The sequence below is a fragment of the Oncorhynchus mykiss genome, chromosome 19 (genome assembly GCF_057628025.1).
Source record: "Oncorhynchus mykiss isolate SJ-2025 chromosome 19, ASM5762802v1, whole genome shotgun sequence".
NCBI classification, from domain to species: domain Eukaryota; kingdom Metazoa; phylum Chordata; class Actinopteri; order Salmoniformes; family Salmonidae; genus Oncorhynchus; species Oncorhynchus mykiss.
In genome coordinates, this window is record NC_143040.1 from 2,637,230 (window position 1) to 2,659,782 (window position 22,553).

General features: G+C 44.0%; 1 protein-coding gene across 7 annotated transcripts in view; it reads left to right on the forward strand.

Annotated features, from left to right (window-relative positions):
* LOC110512934 (calcium/calmodulin-dependent protein kinase type II delta chain) overlaps positions 1–21,395 on the forward strand; it is a 68,623-nt gene extending 47,228 nt beyond the window's left edge. For 3 of the 7 annotated variants that reach the window (XR_016488712.1, XM_090209818.1, XM_090209821.1), the window contains 9 exons: positions 1,896–1,936; positions 2,911–2,994; positions 6,281–6,325; positions 7,366–7,414; positions 14,174–14,249; positions 17,000–17,094; positions 18,222–18,284; positions 18,920–19,085; positions 20,791–21,395. Coding sequence is in view for 6 of the 7 variants with exons in the window: in XM_090209818.1 (XP_090065944.1) it covers positions 1,896–1,936; positions 2,911–2,994; positions 6,281–6,325; positions 7,366–7,414; positions 14,174–14,249; positions 17,000–17,094; positions 18,222–18,284; positions 18,920–19,085; positions 20,791–20,794 (623 nt within the window). In the remaining variant the exon portion in view is untranslated. Of the gene's footprint in view, positions 1–1,895; positions 1,937–2,910; positions 2,995–6,280; positions 6,326–7,365; positions 7,415–14,173; positions 14,250–16,999; positions 17,095–18,221; positions 18,285–18,919; positions 19,090–20,790 lie in introns of those variants that run through there. The other 4 variants (XM_090209820.1, XM_090209822.1, XM_090209819.1 and 1 more) reach the window with 3 other exon arrangements.
* The last annotated feature ends 1,158 nt before the right edge of the window (positions 21,396–22,553 follow it).

Sequence of the window (22,553 nt, forward strand, 5' to 3'; positions counted from 1 at the left end):
TTTCCTAATGCACCGTATATAAACAGGATGTTGTGAATACAGTACATTCACATCCACAGAATACTATATATACAGTATATATGCAGTATATTATGAATAGTGAATATGGTACATCCACATAATACTTCATGTAGTATATACACAGTATATATACAGTATATTATGAATAGTGAATATAGTACATCCACATAATACTTCATGTAGTGTATATATAGTATATATGCAGTATATTATGAATAGTGAATATAGTACATTCACATCCACATAATACTTCATGTAGTATATATACAGTATATATGCAGTATATTATGAATAGTGAATATAGTACATTCACATCCACATAATACTTCATGTAGTATATATACAGTATATATGCAGTATATTATGAATAGTGAATATGGTACATCCACATCCACATAATACTTCATGTAGTATATATACAGTATATATGCAGTATATTATGAATAGTGAATATAGTACATCCACAGAATACTTCATGTGGTATATATACAGTATATATGCAGTATATTATGAATAGTGAATATAGTACATCCACATAATACTTCATGTAGTATATATACAGTATATATGCAGTATATTATGAATAGTGAATATAGTACATCCACATAATACTTCATGTAGTGTATATATAGTATATATGCAGTATATTATGAATAGTGAATATAGTACATTCACATCCACATAATACTTCATGTAGTATATATACTGTATATATGCAGTATATTATGAATAGTGAATATAGTACATTCACATCCACATAATACTTCATGTAGTATATATACAGTATATATGCAGTATATTATGAATAGTGAATATAGTACATCCACATAATACTTCATGTAGTGTATATATAGTATATATGCAGTATATTATGAATAGTGAATATAGTACATTCACATCCACATAATACTTCATGTAGTATATATACAGTATATATGCAGTATATTATGAATAGTGAATATAGTACATCCACATAATACTTCATGTAGTATATATACAGTATATATACAGTGTGTTATGAATAGTGAATATAGTACATTCACATCCACATAATACTTCATGTAGTATATACTATATGTAGAATATGTTGTAGCATGACGATGCAGATGCATGCAATGATTTAATACCATGACTTTAATACCATGACTTTAATACCATGACTTAATATCATGACTTTAATACCATGACTTTAATACCATGACTTTAATACCATGACTTTAATACCATGACTTTAATACTGACTTTAATACCATGACATTAATACCATGACTTTAATACCATGATTTTAATACCATGACTTTAATACCATGACTTTTATACCATTACTTTAATACCATGACTTTTATACCATGACTTTAATACCATGACTTTAATACCATTACTTTTATACCATGACTTTTATACCATGACTTTAATACCATGACATTAATACCATGACTTTATTACCATGACTTTAATACCATGACTTTTATACCATGACTTTAATACCATGACTTTAATACCATGACTTTAATACCATGACTTTTTTATCACTGTATATTTGAAACGTTTTGAAACACAAGGAAACGTGTCTCTGTCATTTGACAGATTCAACCATTTAGTTGTTGTTTCAAAACGTTGTTTCAAAACGTTTCCTCTTGAACACAGCCCTGTTGCACTATAGAGGCTTTTCTGTCTCTGTGAGAAACACTGGTGTTAACCTTCCTCTCTCTCTCTCTCTCTCTCTCTCTCTCTCTCTCTCTCTCTCTCTCTCTCTCTCTCTCTCTCTCTCTCTCTCTCTCTCTCTCTCTCTCTCTCTCTCTCTCTCTCTCTCTCTCTCTCTCTCTCTCTCTCTCTCTTCCTTCCTTCCTTCCTTCCTTCCTTCCTTCCTTCAGCAGTCAAGAGTCTGCTGAACAAGAAGGCTGACGCCGTCAAGGTGAGTTTCTGGGGCAGCGTTCCAAATGGTTCCCTACGTTGTACACTACCTTTGGTCAGAGCCCTCTGCAGAAAGCAGTGCACTAACATAGAGAGTAGGGTGCTGATTGGTCCTCTGAAGAAAGCAGTGCACTAACATAGACAGTAAGGTGCTGATTGGCCCAGTGTGTTGTGATGTAACATAGAGAGTAAGTTGCTGATTGGCCCTCTGCAGAAAGCAGTGCACTAACATAGAGAGTAAGGTGCTGATTGGTCCTGTGTTTTGTAATGTAACATAGAGAGTAGGATGCTGATTGGCCCTGTGTGTTGTAATGTAACATAGAGAGTAGGGTGCTGATTGGTCATGTGTTTTGTAATGTAACATAGAGAGTAAGTTGCTGATTGGCCCTGTGTGTTGTAATGTAACATAGAGAGTAGGATGCTGATTGGCCCTGTGTGTTGTAATGTAACATAGAGAGTAGGATGCTGATTGGCCCTGTGTGTTGTAATGTAACATAGAGAGTAGGGTGTTGATTGGCCCTGTGTGTTGTAATGTAACATAGAGAGTAGGGTGCTGATTGGTCCTGTGTTTTGTAATGTAACATAGAGAGTAGGGTGCTGATTGGCCCTGTGTTTTTTTCTGTAACCACTGATAACCTGTTAACCTCTCCTCCCATTTCCTGTAGTTTTGTCTCTGGTTTCCTGTAGTCACTAAGTTCTGCCATCTCAGTACTCTGGTATAGATACTCCTGTGTCAGTACTCTGGTATAGATAGTCCTATGTCAGTCCATCTCAGTACTCTGGTATAGATAGTCCTGTCTATTGAACCCTGTAGGATCTATATACACTATAAAAAAATGAGGGGACTGTATGTCTGTTGGTTCCATTGTACAGGTAAGGCTATAAGCTAAATGAAAGTTGACCCAGGTCAGGTCAGGTCAGGTTTGTGATGTGATGTGATGTGTGATGTTCCCTCTACACTACTTGCTTTTACAGGCGAACAACAAAGCCAACACAGTGACCAGTCCTAAAGCCAACACAGTGACCAGTCCTAAAGACACCAGCTTAACCCCAGCACTGGTACATACTACGCCCTCAATACCTCCCTCCTCATCACTGGTACACACTACACCCTCCATACCTCCCTCTACTACCTCCTCATCACTGGTACATACTACGCCCTCCTTTCCTCCCTCTACTCCCTCCTCATCACTGGTACATACTACGCCCTCCATACCTCCCTCTACTCCCTCCTCATCACTGGTACATAATACACCCTCCATACCTCCCTCTACTCCCTCCTCATCACTGGTACATACTACACCCTCCATACCTCCCTCTACTCCCTCCTCATCACTGGTACATACTACGCCCTCCATACCTCCCTCTACATCACTGGTACATACTACACCCTCCATACCTCCCTCTACTCCCTCCTCATCACTGGTACATACTACACCCTCCATACCTCCCTCCTCATCACTGGTACATACTACACCCTCCATACCTCCCTCTACTCCCTCCTCATCACTGGTACATACTACACCCTCCATGCCTCCCTCTACCCCCTCCTCCTCACTGGTACATACTACACCCTCCATACCTCCCTCTACTCCCTCCCCATCACTGGTACATACTACACCCTCCATACCTCCCTCTACTCCCTCCTCATCACTGGTACATACTACACCCTCAATACCTCCCTCTACTCCCTCCTCATCACTGGTACACACTACGCCCTCCATACCTCCCTCCTCATCACTGGTACATACTACACCCTCCATACCTCCCTCTACTCCCTCCTCATCACTGGTACATACTACACCCTCCATACCTCCCTCCTCATCACTGGTACATACTAAACCCTCCATACCTCCCTCTACTCCCTCCTCATCACTGGCACATACTACACCCTCCATACCTCCCTCTACTCCCTCCTCATCACTGGTACATACTACATCCTCCAGACCTCCCTCTACTCCCTCCTCATCACTGGTACATACTACACCCTCCATACCTCCCTCTACTCCCTCCTCATCACTGGTACATACTACACCCTCCATACCTCCCTCCTCATCACTGGTACATAATACACCCTCCATACCTCCCTCTACTCCCTCCTCATCACTGGTACATACTACACCCTCCATACCTCCCTCTACTCCCTCCTCATCACTGGTACATACTACACCCTCCATACCTCCCTCTACTCCCTCCTCATCACTGGTACATACTACACCCTCCATACCTCCCTCTACTCCCTCCTCATCACTGGTACATACTACACCCTCCTCTCATCCCCCCCTTCATCCTCCTCCATACCCCCCTTTACTACTCCCCTCTTTCTCCCTGTGTTGACCTTGCGGTAGGATTTTACCACAGATTGAACAATGAGACAGATATTCCCTCCCTCCCTCCCTCCCTCCCTCCCTCCCTCCCTCCCTCCCTCCCTCCCTCCCTCCCTCCCTCCCTCCCTCCCTCCCTCCCTCCCTCTCTTCCTTCCTTCCTTCTTCCCTCTCTCCATTGTTTCCTTCCTTCCCTCTCTCTCTTCCTTCCTTCCTTCCTTCCTTCCTTCCTTCCCTCTCTCCATTGTTTCCTTCCTTCCTTTCAGCTGAAGGGCCAAAGGATGCTGGCTCCTTAATCTGGTAGTGATGGTCTGATTGGTTGCAACTTGTGCATGGTGTGTGCTGATTCGCTGGCTGTGTTGGTCACATGACTGATGCCCTGCATGACCTCAACATCTCAACATGCCTTTGTTCCCATGATGACACACACATACACAGTTATACATGCACACACACACACAAACACACAAACACACACACACACCACACATACACACACACACTGATGACAGTGTGTAATCTGTCTCAGTGATTACAGCCGAGGATAGCATCCGTCCTGCTAAGACTTGGTACAGTCACACACACACACACACACACACACACACACACACACACACACACACACACACACACACACACAGAGTCACACTCCTCTACCTCCTCCTCCTCTTCCACCTTCTCCTCTACCTCATCCTCCTCCTCCACCTTCTCCTCTACCTCCTCCTCCACCCCCTCCTCTACCTCCTCCTCTACCTCCTCCTCCACCCCCACCTCTACCTCCTCCTCAACCTACTCTACCTCCTCCTCCACCTCCTCCTCTACCTCTACCTCCTGCTCCACCTCCTCCTCCTCCTCCACCACCTCCTCAACCTCAACCTCCTGCTCTACCTCCTCCTCCTCCACCTCAACCTCCTGCTCTACCTCCTCCTCCACCACCTCAACCTCCTGCTCTACCTCCTCCTCCACCTGAACCTCCTGCTCTACCTCCACCTCCTTCTCCTCCTCCTCCACGTCCTGCTCCACCTCCTCCTCCTCCTCAACCTCCTGCTCTAACTCTACCTCCTCCTCTACCTCCTCCTCTACCTCCTCCTCCACCTCCTCCTCCACCTCCTCCTCCTCCTCTACCTCCTCCTCTACCTCCTCCTCCACCTCCTCCTCCACCTCAACCTCCTGCTCTACATCCTCCTCCTCCACCTCAACCTCCTGCTCTACCTCCTCCTCCACCTGAACCTCCTGCTCTACCTCCACCTCCTTCTCCTCCTCCTCCACGTCCTGCTCCACCTCCTCCTCCTCCTCAACCTCCTGCTCTAACTCTACCTCCTCCTCTACCTTCTCTACCTCCTCCTCCACCTCCTCCTCCACCTCAACCTCCTGCTCTACCTCCTCCTCCTCCACCTCAACCTCCTGCTCTACCTCCTCCTCCACCTCAACCTCCTTCTCTACCTCCTCCTCCATCTCAACCTCCTGCTCCACCTCCTCCTCCTCCTCAACCTCCTGCTCTAACTCTACCTCCTCCTCTACCTCCTCCTCTTCCACCTCCTCCACCTCAACCTCCTGTTCTACCTCCACCTCCTCCTCCTCCACGTCCTCCTCCTCCTCCTAAACCTCCTGCTCTAACTCTACCTCCTCCTCCTCCTCCACATCCTGCTCTAACTCCACCTCTTCCTCTACCTCCTCCTCCACCTCCTCCTCCTACTCTACCTCCTGCTCTAACTCTACCTCCTCCTCCACCTCCTCCTCCACCTCCTCCTCTACCTCCACCTCCTGCTCCACCTCCTCCACCACCTACACCTCCTCCTCCACCTCCTCTACCACCTCCTCCTCCTCCTCCACCTCCTCCTCCTCCTCCACCTCAACCTCCTGCTCTACCTCCTCCTCCACCTCAACCTCCTGCTCTACCTCCACCTCTACCTCCTCCTCCACGTCCTCCTCTACATCCTCCTCCACCTCCATCTCCACCTCCTCCTCCCCCACTGCTGTCTCTATCTATTCTGTTTGTATTGTTTCATCTCTCTCCCTAGGAACCCCAGACCACAGTGATCCACAACCCAATAGATGGGAAGAAGGTACAGCACTGACAGAGTGTGTGTTTGTGTGTAATTTTTTTGTGCGTACACATTTCTATACTTTATATTAAATGTATGTAATTCTGTCCTTGAGCTGTTCTGGTCTATTAATGTTCTGTATTAGTTCATGTTCTGTGTGGACCCCAGGAAGAGAAGCTGCTGCTATAGAAACAGATAATGATCCTAATAAACCCCAGGAAGTGTTGCTGCTGCTATAAAAACAGATAATGATCCTAATAAACCCCAGGAAGAGTAGCTGCTGCTATAGAAACAGATAATGGGGATCCTAATAAACGACCATTACACACTGAGTGTACAAAACATGCTCTTTCCCATGACATAGACTGACCCGGTGAATCAAGGTGAAAGCTATGATCCCTTATTGATGTCAGTTGTTAAATCCACTTCAATCAGTGTAGACGAAGGGGAGGGGACAAGTTAAAGAAGGATTTTTAAGCCTTGAGACAATTGAAACATGGATTGTGTGCGAGCCATTCAGAGGATGAATGGGCAAGACAAATGGGGAATGGTAGTAGGTGCCAAGGCGCACCGGTTTGAGTGTGTCAAGAACTGCAACGCTGCTGGGTTTTTCCACACTCAACAGTTTCCCGTGTGTATCAAGAATGGTCCACCACCCCCAAAGGATATCTCCAGCCAACTTTGACACAACTGTGCGTTTGAGTCAACATGGGTCATCATCACTGTGGAATGCTTTCAACACCTTGTAGAGTCCAGGATGTTCTGAGGACAAACGGGAGGTGCAACTCAATATCATGAAGGTGCTCCTAATGTTTTGTACACTCAGTGTATATCATTCATTTAAAAGTTACAAAAAATGTTTTATGTAGAAATCGCAGATTGCCCCTTTATTAAAAATGGTAGATAGCTGACAAAACGCGATCTGATTTAAGTATTAGGCAGCGTTTACACAGGTAGCCCAAATCTGATACTCTGTGTACACCAGGCTATAGATCAATCTATACGTTCTGATACTCAGTGTACACCAGGCTATAGATCAATCTATACGTTCTTTCCCCCAGGAGTCTATAGAGAGCACCAACACCACCATCGAGGACGAAGATGTCAAAGGTAGAGACACTTGTCTGTCCCCTTCTCTCTCTCTCTTCATCTTTCTGTCTCTCTCTATCTTTGTATGTCTTTCTGTCTCTCGATCTTTGTCTGTCTGTCCCCTTCTCTCTCTATCTTTCTCTGTCCCCTTCTCTCTCTCTCTTCGTCTTTCTGTCTCTCTCTATCTTTGTCTGTCTGTCTGTCTCTCTATCTTTGTCTCTGTCCCCTTCTCTCTCTATCTTTGTCTCTGTCCCCCTCTCTCTCTCTCTTCGTCTTTCTGTCTCTCTCGATCTTTGTCTGTCTGTCCCCTTCTCTCTCTATCTTTATCTCTGTCCCCTTCTCTCTCTCTCTCTCTTCGTCTTTCTGTCTCTCTCTATCTTTGTCTGTCTGTCCCCTTCTCTCTCTATCTTTATCTCTGTCCCCTTCTCTCTCTATCTTTATCTCTGCCCCCTTCTCTCTCTCTCTCTTCGTCTTTCTGTCTATCTCTATCTTTGTCTGGCTGTCGCCCTCTCTCTCCTTCCATCTGTCTTTCAAACCTCTCTTTTCACTCTGACCTTCAGCTACCTTCTCCTCTTCCTCCTCCTCCTCTTTCTCCTCCTTTCCCCTTCCTCTTCTTCCTCCTGATGATTGAGACTCCATATACATTTATTATTAAACCCGTTATCTGTTCGTTTCTGTGAATGGAATTATTTTCTACATTTGAAATTCATGTTAACCCCCCCACCCCCCACTCACCCCCTACACACACACCTGCCCTCTCTGCCAGTCCTCTGTTTTGGGAACTTGGTAGGAAGTGTGTGGAGCTCTAAGGGTCGTTCCACTCAGTCCTCTGAGCCCAGGCAGACTCCCTCCTCTTCAGGACAGAGTAAGTCCCTTGGCTATGCCGCCCCCCCCCCCCCCCCCCTCGTACCCCAGCCAGTGTCCCACTGGGTCTCTCCTCAACTACTCCGGAGAAACCAGTCCCCCTGTCCACTGTCTCCTGTGTCTCCCCTCAACCACTCCGGAGAAACCTGTCCCCCTGTCCACTGTCTCCTGGGTCTCCCCTCAACCACTCTGGAGAAACCTGTCTCCTGGGTCTCTCCTCAACCACTCTGGAGAAACCTGTCCCCTGGGTCTCTCCTCAACCACTCTGGAGAAACCTGTCTCCTGGGTCTCTCCTCAACCACTCTGGAGAAACCTGTCTCCTGGGTCTCTCCTCAACCACTCCGGAGAAACCTGTCCACTGTCTCCTGTGTCTCCCCTCAACCACTCCGGAGAAACCTGTCCCCCTGTCCACTGTCTCCTGTGTCTCCCCTCAACCACTCCGGAGAAACCTGTCGCCCTGTCCACTGTCTCCTGGGTCTCCCCTCAACCACTCTGGAGAAACCTGTCTCCTGGGTCTCTCCTCAACCACTCCGGAGAAACCTGTCCCCCTGTTCACTGTCTCCTGGGTCTCCCCTCAACCACTCTGGAGAAACCTGTCTCCTGGGTCTCCCCTCAACCACTCTGGAGAAACCTGTCTCCTGGGTCTCTCCTCAACCACTCTGAAGAAACCTGTCCCCTGTCCACTGCCTCTCCTGAACCACTCTGGAGAAACCTGCCCACTGTCAACTGTTTCCTGGGTCTCTCCTCAACCTCTCTGGAGAAACCTGTCCCCTGTCCACTGCCTCTCTTCAACCACTCTGGAGAAACCTGTCCCCTGTCCACTGCCTCTCCTCAACCACCCTGGAGAAACCTGTCCCCTGTCCACTGCCTCTCCTCAACCATCCTGGAGAAACCTGTCCCCTGTCCACTGCCTCTCCTCAACCACCCTGGAGAAACCTGTCCCCATTCCACTGCCTCTCCTCAACCAATCTGGAGAAGCCTGTCCACTGTCTCCCCTCAACCACTCTGGTGAACCTGCCCCTGTCTCCTGGGTCTCTCCTCAACCACTCTTGAGAAACCTATCCCCTGTCCACTCTGTACTGGGTGTCCCTTCTACTCCCTCCTCATCAGGCCAGAGTAAGTCCCCTTTTGTTGGGGTAGAGATCATGACTATATCCCCGCCTCTACCTCCCGTCCCCTCTCTTCAGCCATTCTGGAGAAACCTGTCCCTGTTCCTAGTCTCTGTCCCCCTCTACTCCCCTTCTAATAGGGTGGAAACCCTGGCCATGTCTCCTGTACTCCCTGTGCCTCCACTCAACCACTCTGGAGAAACCTGTCTCCTGTCCCTCTGTCATTTCCCCCTGTCTCTGTCCCCCTGTCTCTGTGTCCCTGTCCCCCTGTCTCTGTCCTCCTTTCTGTGTCCCCCTGTCTCCTGTCCCTCTGTCTCCTGTCCCCATGTCTCATTTCCCCCTGTCTCTGTCCCCCTGTCTCTTTCCCCCTGTCCCCGTCTCTGTCCCCCTCTCTGTGTCCCTGTCCCCATCTCTGTCCTCCTTTGTGTCCCCCTGTCTCCTGTCCCTCTTTCTCCTGTCCCCATGTCTCATTTCCCCCTGTCTCTGACCCCTTTCTGTGTCTCCCTGTCCCCTGTCTCTGTCCCCCTGTCCCTGTCCCCTGTCTCTGTCCCCCCGTCTCTGTCCCCTTGGTCTCTGTCCCCCTGTCTCTGTCCCCCTGTCTCTGTCCCCCCATCTCTGTCCCCCCGTCTCTGTCCCCCTGTCTCTGTCCTCCTTTCTGTGTCCTGCTGTCCCTGTCCCCCTGTCACTGTCCCCCTTTCCCTTGAGAAGATAAACCATAAACACGCACAGTATTTCTAGCTGAGCGACTGAGTCAAAGGCCGCATTTCCAGTCTGACGACATTGCAGACGCCTGCAGATCTCACAACACCTGGATGGATATTTAACATATTATCTAACCACATCACATGATGTAGTAATCGGATCTATTAACTAACCACATCACATGATGTAGTAATCGGATCTATTAACTAACCACACCACATGATGTAGTAATCTGATCTATTAACTAACCACATCACATGATGTAGTGATCTGATCTATTAACTAACCACACCACATGATGTAGTAATCTGATCTATTAACTAACCACATCACATGATGTAGTAATCTGATCTATTAACTAACCACATCACATGATGTAGTAATCGGATCTATTAACTAACCACATCACATGATGTAGTAATCGGATCTATTAACTAACCACACCACATGATGTAGTAATCTGATCTATTAACTAACCACATCACATGATGTAGTGATCTGATGTATTAACTAACCACATCACATGATGTAGTGATCTGATGTATTAACTAACCACATCACATGATGTAGTAATCTGATGATCTATTAACTAACCACACCACATGATGTAGTAATCTGATCTATTATCTAACCACATCACATGATGTAGTAATCTGATCTATTAACTAACCACATCACATGATGTAGTAATCTGATGATCTATTAACTAACCACATCACATGATGTAGTAATCTGATGATCTATTAACTAACCACATCACATGATATAGTAATCTGATCTATTAACTAACCACATCACATGATATAGTAATCTGATCTATTAACTAACCACACCACATGATATAGTAATCTGATCTATTAACTAACCACACCACATGATGTAGTAATCTGATCTATTAACTAACCACACCACATGATGTAGTAATCTGATCTATTAACTAACCACATCACATGATGTAGTAATCTGATCTATTAACTAACCACATCACATGATGTAGTAATCTGATCTATTAACTAACCACACCACATGATGTAGTAATCTGATGATCTATTAACTAACCACATCACATGATGTAGTAATCTGATCTATTAACTAACCACATCACATGATGTAGTAATCTGATCTATTAACTAACCACACCACATGATGTAGTAATCTGATCTATTAACTAACCACATCACATGATGTAGTAATCTGATCTATTAACTAACCACATCACATGATGTAGTAATCTGATCTATTAACTAACCACACCACATGATGTAGTAATCTGATGATCTATTAACTAACCACATCACATGATGTAGTAATCTGATGATCTATTAACTAACCACATCACATGATGTAGTAATCTGATCTATTAACTAACCACATCACATGATATAGTAATCTGATCTATTAACTAACCACATCACATGATATAGTAATCTGATCTATTAACTAACCACACCACATGATATAGTAATCTGATCTATTAACTAACCACACCACATGATGTAGTAATCTGATCTATTAACTAACCACACCACATGATGTAGTAATCTGATCTATTAACTAACCACATCACATGATGTAGTAATCTGATCTATTAACTAACCACATCACATGATGTAGTAATCTGATCTATTAACTAACCACACCACATGATGTAGTAATCTGATGATCTATTAACTAACCACATCACATGATGTAGTAATCTGATCTATTAACTAACCACACCACATGATGTAGTAATCTGATGATCTATTAACTAACCACATCACATGATGTAGTAATCTGATCTATTAACTAACCACACCACATGATGTAGTAATCTGATCTATTAACTAACCACATCACATGATGTAGTAATCTGATCTATTAACTAACCACATCACATGATGTAGTAATCTGATCTATTAACTAACCACATCACATGATGTAGTAATCTGATCTATTAACTAACCACACCACATGATGTAGTAATCTGATCTATTAACTAACCACACCACATGATGTAGTAATCTGATGATCTATTAACTAACCACATCACATGATGTAGTAATCTGATCTATTAACTAACCACATCACATGATGTAGTAATCTGATGATCTATTAACTAACCACATCACATGATGTAGTAATCTGATCTATTAACTAACCACATCACATGATGTAGTAATCTGATCTATTAACTAACCACATCACATGATGTAGTAATCTGATCTATTAACTAACCACATCACATGATGTAGTAATCTGATCTATTAACTAACCACATCACATGATGTAGTAATCTGATCTATTAACTAACCACACCACATGATGTAGTAATCTGATGATCTATTAACTAACCACATCACATGATGTAGTAATCTGATGATCTATTAACTAACCACATCACATGATGTAGTAATCTGATGTATTAACTAACCACATCACATGATGTAGTAATCTGATGATCTATTAACTAACCACATCACATGATGTAGTAATCTGATGTATTAACTAACCACATCACATGATGTAGTAATCTGATGATCTATTAACTAACCACATCACATGATGTAGTAATCTGATCTATTAACTAACCACATCACATGATGTAGTAATCTGATGATCTATTAACTAACCACATCACATGATGTAGTAATCTGATGATCTATTAACTAACCACATCACATGATGTAGTAATCTGATGTATTAACTAACCACATCACATGATGTAGTAATCTGATGATCTATTAACTAACCACATCACATGATGTAGTAATCTGATCTATTAACTAACCACATCACATGATGTAGTAATCTGATGATCTATTAACTAACCACATCACATGATGTAGTAATCTGATGATCTATTAACTAACCACATCACATGATGTAGTAATCTGATCTATTAACTAACCACATCACATGATGTAGTAATCTGATCTATTAACTAACCACACCACATGATGTAGTAATCTGATCTATTAACTAACCACATCACATGATGTAGTAATCTGATCTATTAACTAACCACATCACATGATGTAGTAATCTGATGATCTATTAACTAACCACACCACATGATGTAGTAATCTGATGATCTATTAACTAACCACACCACATGATGTAGTAATCTGATCTATTAACTAACCACACCACATGATGTAGTAATCTGATCTATTAACTAACCACGTCACATGATGTAGTAATCTGATCTATTAACTAACCACATCACATGATGTAGTAATCTGATGATCTATTAACTAACCACATCACATGATGTAGTAATCTGATGATCTATTAACTAACCACACCACATGATGTAGTAATCTGATGATCTATTAACTAACCACATCACATGATGTAGTAATCTGATCTATTAACTAACCACATCACATGATGTAGTAATCGGATCTATTAACTAACCACATCACATGATGTAGTAATCTGATCTATTAACTAACCACATCACATGATGTAGTAATCTGATGATCTATTAACTAACCACACCTCATGATGTAGTAATCTGATCTATTAACTAACCACATCACATGATGTAGTAATCTGATCTATTAACTAACCACATCACATGATGTAGTGATCTGATCTATTAACTAACCACATCACATGATGTAGTGATCTGATCTATTAACTAACCACATCACATGATGTAGTAATCTGATGATCTATTAACTAACCACATCACATGATGTAGTAATCTGATGATCTATTAACTAACCACACCACATGATGTAGTAATCTGATGATCTATTAACTAACCACATCACATGATGTAGTAATCTGATGATCTATTAACTAACCACATCACATGATGTAGTGATCTGATCTATTAACTAACCACATCACATGATGTAGTGATCTGATCTATTAACTAACCACATCACATGATGTAGTAATCTGATGATCTATTAACTAACCACATCACATGATGTAGTAATCTGATCTATTAACTAACCACACCACATGATGTAGTAATCTGATGATCTATTTAACAGCCGTGATTTAATGTATGTCAGATTGTGTTGTTGGACTAATGTTGACCTGAGGTTGTGGTGACGTTGTGGTGAGATTGTGGTGACGTTGTGGTCATGTTGTGTTTGTGTGTTTCCAGCTCGGAAGCAGGAGATCATCAAAGTCACAGAGCAGCTGATCGAATCCATCAACAACGGAGACTTCGAGGCCTACGCGTGAGTCCTGCTCTGTCTGTGTGTGTTTAGGGCTAGCACTACGCGTGAGTCCTGCTCTGTCTGTGTGTGTTTAGGGCTAGCACTACGCGTGAGTCCTGCTCTGTCTGTGTGTGTTTAGGGCTAGCACTACGCGTGAGTCCTGCTCTGTCTGTGTGTGTTTAGGGCTAGCACTACGCGTGAGTCCTGCTCTGTCTGTGTGTTTTAGGGCTAGCACTACGCGTGAGTCCTGCTCTGTCTGTGTGTGTTTAGGGCTAGCACTACGCGTGAGTCCTGCTCTGTCTGTGTGTGTTTAGGGCTAGCACTACGCGTGAGTCCTGCTCTGTCTGTGTGTGTTTAGGGCTAGCACTACGCGTGAGTCCTGCTCTGTCTGTGTGTGTTTAGGGCTAGCACTACGCGTGAGTCCTGCTCTGTCTGTGTGTGTTTAGGGCTAGCACTACACGTGAGTCCTGCTCTGTCTGTGTGTGTTTAGGGCTAGCACTACGCGTGAGTCCTTCTCTGTCTGTGTGTGTTTAGGGCTAGCACTACACGTGAGTCCTACTCTATCTGTGTGTGTTTAGGGCTAGCACTACGCGTGAGTCCTGCTCTGTCTGAGTGTGTTTAGGGCTAGCACTACGCGTGAGTCCTGCTCTGTCTGTGTGTGTTTAGGGCTAGCACTACGCGTGAGTCCTTCTCTGTCTGTGTGTGTTTAGGGCTAGCACTACACGTGAGTCCTGCTCTGTCTGTGTGTGTTTAGGGCTAGCACTACGCGTGAGTCCTGCTCTGTCTGTGTGTGTTTAGGGCTAGCACTACACGTGAGTCCTGCTCTGTCTGTGTGTGTTTAGGGCTAGCACTACACGTGAGTCCTGCTCTGTCTGTGTGTGTTTAGGGCTAGCACTACGCGTGAGTCCTGCTCTGTGTGTGCGTGTTTAGGGCTAGCACTACACGTGAGTCCTGCTCTGTCTGTGTGTGTTTAGGGCTAGCACTACGCGTGAGTCCTGCTCTGTCTGTGTGTGTTTAGGGCTAGCACTACGCGTGAGTCCTGCTCTGTCTGTGTGTGTTTAGGGCTAGCACTACGCGTGAGTCCTTCTCTGTCTGTGTGTGTTTAGGGCTAGCACTACGCGTGAGTCCTGCTCTGTCTGTGTGTGTTTAGGGCTAGCACTACGCGTGAGTCCTGCTCTGTCTGTGTGTGTTTAGGGCTAGCACTACGCGTGAGTCCTGCTCTGTCTGTGTGTGCGTGTTTAGGGCTAGCACTACGCGTGAGTCCTGGTCTGTCTCTGTGTGTTTAGGGCTAGCATTACGCGTGAGTCCTGCTCTGTCTCTGTGTGTTTAGGGCTAGCATTACGCGTGAGTCCTGCTCTGTCTGTGTGTGTTTAGGGCTAGCACTACGCGTGAGTCCTGCTCTGTCTGTGTGTGTTTAGGGCTAGCACTACGTGTGAGTCCTGCTCTGTCTGTGTGTGTTTAGGGCTAGCACTACGCGTGAGTCCTGCTCTGTCTGTGTGTGTTTAGGGCTAGCAATACGCGTGAGTCCTTCTCTGTCTGTGTGTGTTTAGGTCTAGCACTACACGTGAGCCCTGCTCTGTCTATGTGTGTTTAGGGCTAGCACTACGCGTGATTCCTGCTCTGTCCGTGTGTGTTTAGGGCTAGCACTACGCGTGAGTCCTGCTCTGTCTGTGTGTGTTTAGGGCTAGCACTACGCGTGAGTCCTGCTCTGTCTGTGTGTGTTTAGGGCTAGCACTAGGCGTGAGTCCTGCTCTGTCTGTGTGTGTTTAGGGCTAGCACTACGTGTGAGTCCTGCTCTGTCTGTGTGTGTTTAGGGCTAGCAATACACGTGAGTCCTGCTCTGTCTCTGTGTGTTTAGGGTTAGGATGTGTGTGTGTGTGTGAGGTGTGTGTGTTTAGGGCTAGGATGTGTGTGTGGTGAGGTGTGTGTGTTTAGGGCTAGGTCGTGTGTGTGTGTGTATGTGTGTGTGTGTGTGTTTAGGGCTAGGACATGTGTGTGTGTTTAGGGCTGGGATGTGTGTGTGAGGTGTGTGTGTGTGTGTTTAGGGCTAGGATGTGTGTGTGAGGTGTGTGTTTAGGGCTATGATGTGTGTGTGTGTGAGGTGTGTGTGTGTGTGTGTTTAGGGCTTGTGTGTATGTGTGTGTGTGTGCGTGTGTGTGTGTGTGTGTGTGTGTGTGTGTGTGTGTGTTACTCTGGTTCTTAGGGATTGTTGTTCCACCACATTGCAGCTGACTGATCTCCTACAAATCACTATTATTGTGTTACTCTGGTCACTAGTAGTTCACTATATAGGGAATAGGGCCCTGGTCACTAGTAGTTCACTATATAGGGAATAGGGATCTGGTCACTAGTAGGTCACGATTTAGGGAATAGGGATCTGGTCACTAGTAGTTCACTATATAGGGAATATGGCCCTGGTCACTAGTAGTTCACTATATAGGGAATAGGGCTCTGGTCACTAGTAGTTCACTATATAGGGAATAGGGTTCTGGTCACTAGTAGTTCACTTTTTAGGGAATAGGGCTCTGGTCACTATATAGGGAATAGGGATCTGGTCACTAGTAGTTCACAATATAGGGAATAGGGATCTGGTCACTAGTAGTTCACTATATAGGGAATAGGGCTCTGGTCACTAGTAGGTCACTATATAGGGAATAGGGATCTGGTAACAAGTAGTTCACTATATAGGGAATAGGGTTCTGGTCACTAGTAGTTCACTATATAAGGAATAGGGTGCCATATGGGACTCAGTCTGTGTTTGTTTCCAACAGGAAGATCTGTGATCCTGGTCTGACGTCGTTTGAACCAGAAGCTCTGGGGAACCTTGTAGAGGGACATGACTTCCATCGCTTCTACTTCGACAACGGTAACACATCCATCAGTCATTCAGAAGATACAGTTATTGATTAGTAGAGGTATTGATTAGTAGAGGTATTGATTAGTAGAGGTATTGATCAACTATTTATTAGTGTAAGTATCGATCAGCTATCGATTAGTAGTTATTGATCAGCTATTGATTAGTAGGGGTATTGATCAGCAACTTTTGATTAGTAGGGGTATTGATCAGCAACTTTTGATTAGTAGAGGTATTGATTAGTAGAGGTATGATCAGCTATTGATTAGTAGGGGTATTGATCAGCAACTTTTGATCAGTAGGGGTATTGATCCGTTATTGATTAGCAGAGATATTGATCAGCTATTGATTAGTTGTGGTATTGATCAGCTATTGATTCGTAGGGGTATTGATCAGCTATTGATTAGTAGAGGTATGATCAGCTTTTGATTAGTATAGATATTGATCAGCTATTAATTAGAGGTATTGATCAGCTATTGAGTAGTATGTATTGATTAGTAGAGGTATTGATTAGTAGAGGTATTGATTAGCAATTCATTAGTAGAGGTGTTGATCAGCTATGGATTAGTAGAGGTATTGTTTAGTAGAAGTATTGATTAGCTATTGATTAATAGAGGTATTGTTTAGTAGAAGTATTGATTAGTAGAGGTATTGATTAGCTATGGATTAGTATAGGAATGAATTATTAGAGATATTGATTTGCTATTGATTACTATAGGTATTGATTAGCTATTTATTCATAGTATTCATTAGTAGAGGTAATGATTAGAATTGGTATTGATTAGCAGATGTATTGATTAGTAAAGGTATTGATTAGTAGAGGTATTGATTAGCTATTGATTAGCAGAGGTATTGATCAGCTATGGATTAGTAGATGTATTGATTGGTAGAATGTATGAATCAGATATTGATTTGTAGTTATTGATTAGCTATTGATGAATAGTTATATCCGTTTGTGTCTGTTACTGAGAATTACAACTCCCACTAGCTAAGGCCTGTCTGTCTCTCTCTCCATCTCCCTCGTCCTCGCCCTTCTCTTTCCAGCCCTGTTTGCGTCTGTTACTGAGAACTACAACTCCCACTAGCTAAGGCCTGTCTGTCTCTCTCTCCATCTCCCTCGCCCCCCCCCCTCTTTCCAGCCCTGTCTAAAGGTAGCAAGCCGGTGCACACCATCCTCCTCAACCCTCACGTCCATCTGATAGGTAGGAAATCAGCCATTTCTAATTATTATAACAATAATATTATGATATATGTGCCATTTAGCAGACGCTTTTACCAAAAACAACTTAGATTAATGTGTGCATATATTTTCCATATGGGTGGCCCTGGGAATTGAACCCACTATCCTGGTATTGCAAGCACCATGATTTACCAACTGAACATTATGTTGATTTATCTGGGCTATGTTTTATGTAATCTTGTTTCTGGTTGGTATTCAATTATATGTACATATCAATTCCAGTCAGAAACTAGACCAGATGCAAATGTCCCATTCCAAATTGTCCTGAAGCATTGAAGTGAACATTGGAAAGGGAATTCCGGTGTACTTCCTGGATTGAATCAAGATGGACGCCAATCCCCCTGGTACTTATGGTGCGGCAGGGTAGCCTAGTGGTTAGAGTGTTGGACTAGTAACCGCAAGGTACAAATCTGTCGTTCTAGCCCTGAACAGGCAGTTAACCCACTGTTCCTAGGCCGTCATTGAAAATAAGAATTTGTTCTTAACTAACTTGCCTAGTTAAATAAAGGTAAAATAAAGGTTAAAAATTATGTACAATGTGTTTTATGATGTTGACGTGAAACAAGGAGAGGTGAACTAATGAGAAGGTCTATCTAGCGGAGAACGCTGCGTGCATCGCCTACATCCGCCTGAGCCAGTACATGGACGCGGGGGGGATGCCTCGCACCATGCAGTCTGAGGAGACCCGCGTCTGGCATCGCAGAGAGGGAAAGTGGCAGAACATACACTTCCACCGTTCAGGCTCGCCCAGCGTACCATCCCAGTAAGAAACATACGTTAATCAATGAATTCATGTTTTAATTATAGCGATTATAAATACATCGATATCACAACATTCACTTCCACCACTCTGTAGTGTCCAGTGTAGACTACCTTCCCAGTCTCTAGTGTTCAGTGTAGACTACCTTCTCAGTCTGTAGTGTCCAGTGTAGACTACCTAGCCAGTCTCTAGTGTCCATTCTAGACTACCTTCCCAGTCTGTAGTGTCCAGTGTAGACTACCTTCTCAGTCTGTAGAGTCCACTGTAGACTACCTTCCCAGTCTCTAGTGTCCATTCTAGACTACCTTCCCAGTCTGTAGTGTCCAGTGTAGACTACCTTCCCAGTCTGTAGTGTCCAGTGTAGACTACCTTCTCGGTCTGTAGTGTCCAGTCTAGACTACCTTCCCAGTCTGTAGTGTCCAGTCTAGACTATCTTCCCAGTCTCTAGTGTTCAGTGTAGACTACCTTCCCAGTCTCTAGTGTCCAGTGTAGACTACCTTCCCAGTCTCTTGTGTCCAGTCTAGACTACCTTCCCAGTCTGTAGTATTCTGTCTAGACTACCTTCCCAGTCTGTAGTGTCCAGTGTAGACTACCTTCCCAGTCTCTACTGTCCAGTCTAGACTACCTTCCCAGTCTCTAGTGTCCAGTGTAGACCACCTTCCCAGTCTGTAGTGTCCAGTGTAGACTACCTTCCCAGTCTGTAGTGTCCAGTCTAGACTACCTTCTCAGTCTCTAGTGTCCAGTGTACACTACCTTCTCAGTCTGTAGTGTCCAGTCTAGACTACCTTCCCAGTCTGTAGTGTCCAGTGTAGACTACCTTCCCACTCTGTAGTGTCCAGTGTAGACTACCTTCCCAGTCTGTAGTGTCCAGTGTAGACTACCTTCCCAGTCTGTAGTGTCCAGTGTCGACTACCTTCCCAGTCTGTAGTGTCCAGTGTAGACTACCTTCTCAGTCTGTAGTGTCCAGTGTAGACTACCTTCCCAGTCTGTAGTGTCCAGTGTCGACTACCTTCCCAGTCTCTAGTGTCCAGTCTAGACTACCTTCCCAGTTTCTAGTGTCCAGTCTAGACTACCTTCCCAGTCTGTAGTGTCCATTTTAGACTACCTTCCCACTCTGTAGTGTCCATTCTAGACTACCTTCTCAGTCTGTAGTGTCCACTCTAGACTACCTTCCCAGTCTCTAGTGTCCAGTCTAGACTACCTTCCCAGTCTTTAGTGTCCAGTGTAGACTACCTTCCCAGTCTGTAGTGTCCAGTGTAGACTACCTTCCCAGAAAATTGTCTAGTGGTGCAATAACTAATCTCCACCACAGGAGGGCGCCACGTCCACGCTTACCATGCTACTGTAATGGTTAGTGTAATGTTTCCTCATCCTGGTACTGGGGACATTGTAGTTGTTGCCCTCGCATTAACACACCTGATTTAACTAATCAACTCATCAAGCCTTTGATTATTTGATGCAGGTGTGTAGTGTTTTACGGTAACAACTACGATGTTCACCTGTTGGGGTTCCCAGGACCAGGATGAAAGAAACACTGGGGGTAGAGTCAACTCTACCTCTCCCACTAGTCTAAAACAACCTCTACCGGCGGACCCCTGACTACACGGATACCGCTCTGTTTCTGGGTTGAATCTCATTTCCTTTTTCCCCTGTGTGTGTGTGTGCGTGTGTGTGTCTGTGTCTCCTTCTCTGTGTGTGTATTTTACAGTTAATGGAATATCAAGCTTCAGTCTAAACTCCCAAGACAGGCAACAATCAACAAGCCAACCCGTGTTCTCCATTTAACCTCTAACCCCCTGACCCCTCTGTATGGACATGACATCACACAGGAAAAGGAAATCAACCCTAAAAGGTCGTCGCCTAGAGTGTGTCCCTAAATGGCACCCTTTTCCCTACATAGGGCCCACGGGCTCTGGTCTAAAGTAGTGCCCTACATAAGGAATAGAGCTCTGGTCTAAAGTAGTGCACTATATAGGGAATAGGGTTTTGTTTGGGACTCAACCCCCCCCCCCCCTAGAGCAGCCTGCAGCAGACCATGGCCGTTATCCACTGGAGCATATTACCTGACATTTGGTTATCTGGTTTTTAAACTGTTTTTGGTGCATTTTAAATGTATAGAGATGTTTAAAAATCTACTGCTGTCACTCCTCCCATTTTGAACTTGTATTTGTACGTGTGTTTTAAGTGTTGCAATACGAAATATTTAAAGATCAGAATGTTAAAATCGAGCTTGCTTTTGTTCTGGTGAAATGTATATATATCTTGTGATTGTTGATAAAAAACAAATTAAATAAAATAAACATTAAATTGCTATATCATAGGAGTTTTAAGACTTTTCGTAAAAATTATGTATGTAAGTTTATGTTTACGTTGAGCTACTTGCTAATGTTTGGTTGAGCTAGGTGCTAATGTTTGGTTGAGCTAGTTGCTAATGTTTTGTTGAGCTCGTTGCTAATGTTTGGTTGAGCTAGGTGCTAATGTTTGGTTGAGCTAGTTGCTAATGTTTGGTTGAGCTAGGTGCTAATGTTTGGTTGAGCTAGTTGCTAATGTTTTGTTGAGCTCGTTGCTAATGTTTGGTTGAGCTAGGTGCTAATGTTTGGTTGAGCTAGTTGCTAATGTTTTGTTGAGCTAGTTGCTAATGTTTTGTTGAGCTAGGTGCTAATGTTTGGTTGAGCTAGTTGCTAATGTTTTGTTGAGCTAGGTCCTAATGTTTGGTTGAGCTAGTTGCTAATGTTTTGATGAGCTAGGTGCTAATGTTTTTTTGAGCTAGGTACTAATGTTTGGTTGAGCTAGGTGCTAATGTTTGGTTGAGCTAGTTGCTAATGTTTTGTAGTGCTAGGTGCTAATGTTTGGTTGAGCTCGTTGCTAATGTTTTGTTGCGCTAGGTGCTAATGTTTTGTTGAGCTAGGTGCTAATGTTTGGTTGAGCTCGTTGCTAATGTTTGGTTGAGCTCGTTGTTCATGTTTGAGTTATTGGGTTTGGACATTATGTACTCCTTATTTAACTCATAGGATTGCAAAATTCCCAGGTTTTCCAGAAATCCTGGATGGAAGAGTCCCAGAATCAGGAGAAAACAAGCAGGAAATCCGGAACCCTCCAACCAGGATTCCTGGAAAACCTGGACATTTTGGGAACATTACCAGAATTTTGCAACCCAACGCCCAACCCTGGTCGAAAGTAGTGCACTATATAGGGAATAGGGCCCTGGTCTAAAGTAGTGCACTATATGGGGAATGCTAGTTGGGATGTAACCAGTGAGATGTGTTTGTTTGCCTTTATAACAGATGGCCTCATTATGCCATTATGAGAAATAAAGACCACATTGGTAGGTATGCATGGGGGTCGGGGTTATCGGGAGTATGAATATATTATAATAATGAGAATATTTTGTTTATGTGTGAATCACTGAGATGTTTGTTGATAATGATGTTGAACATCGGTCCTGTCTGTCCTTCCTGTTCTCTTCAACCA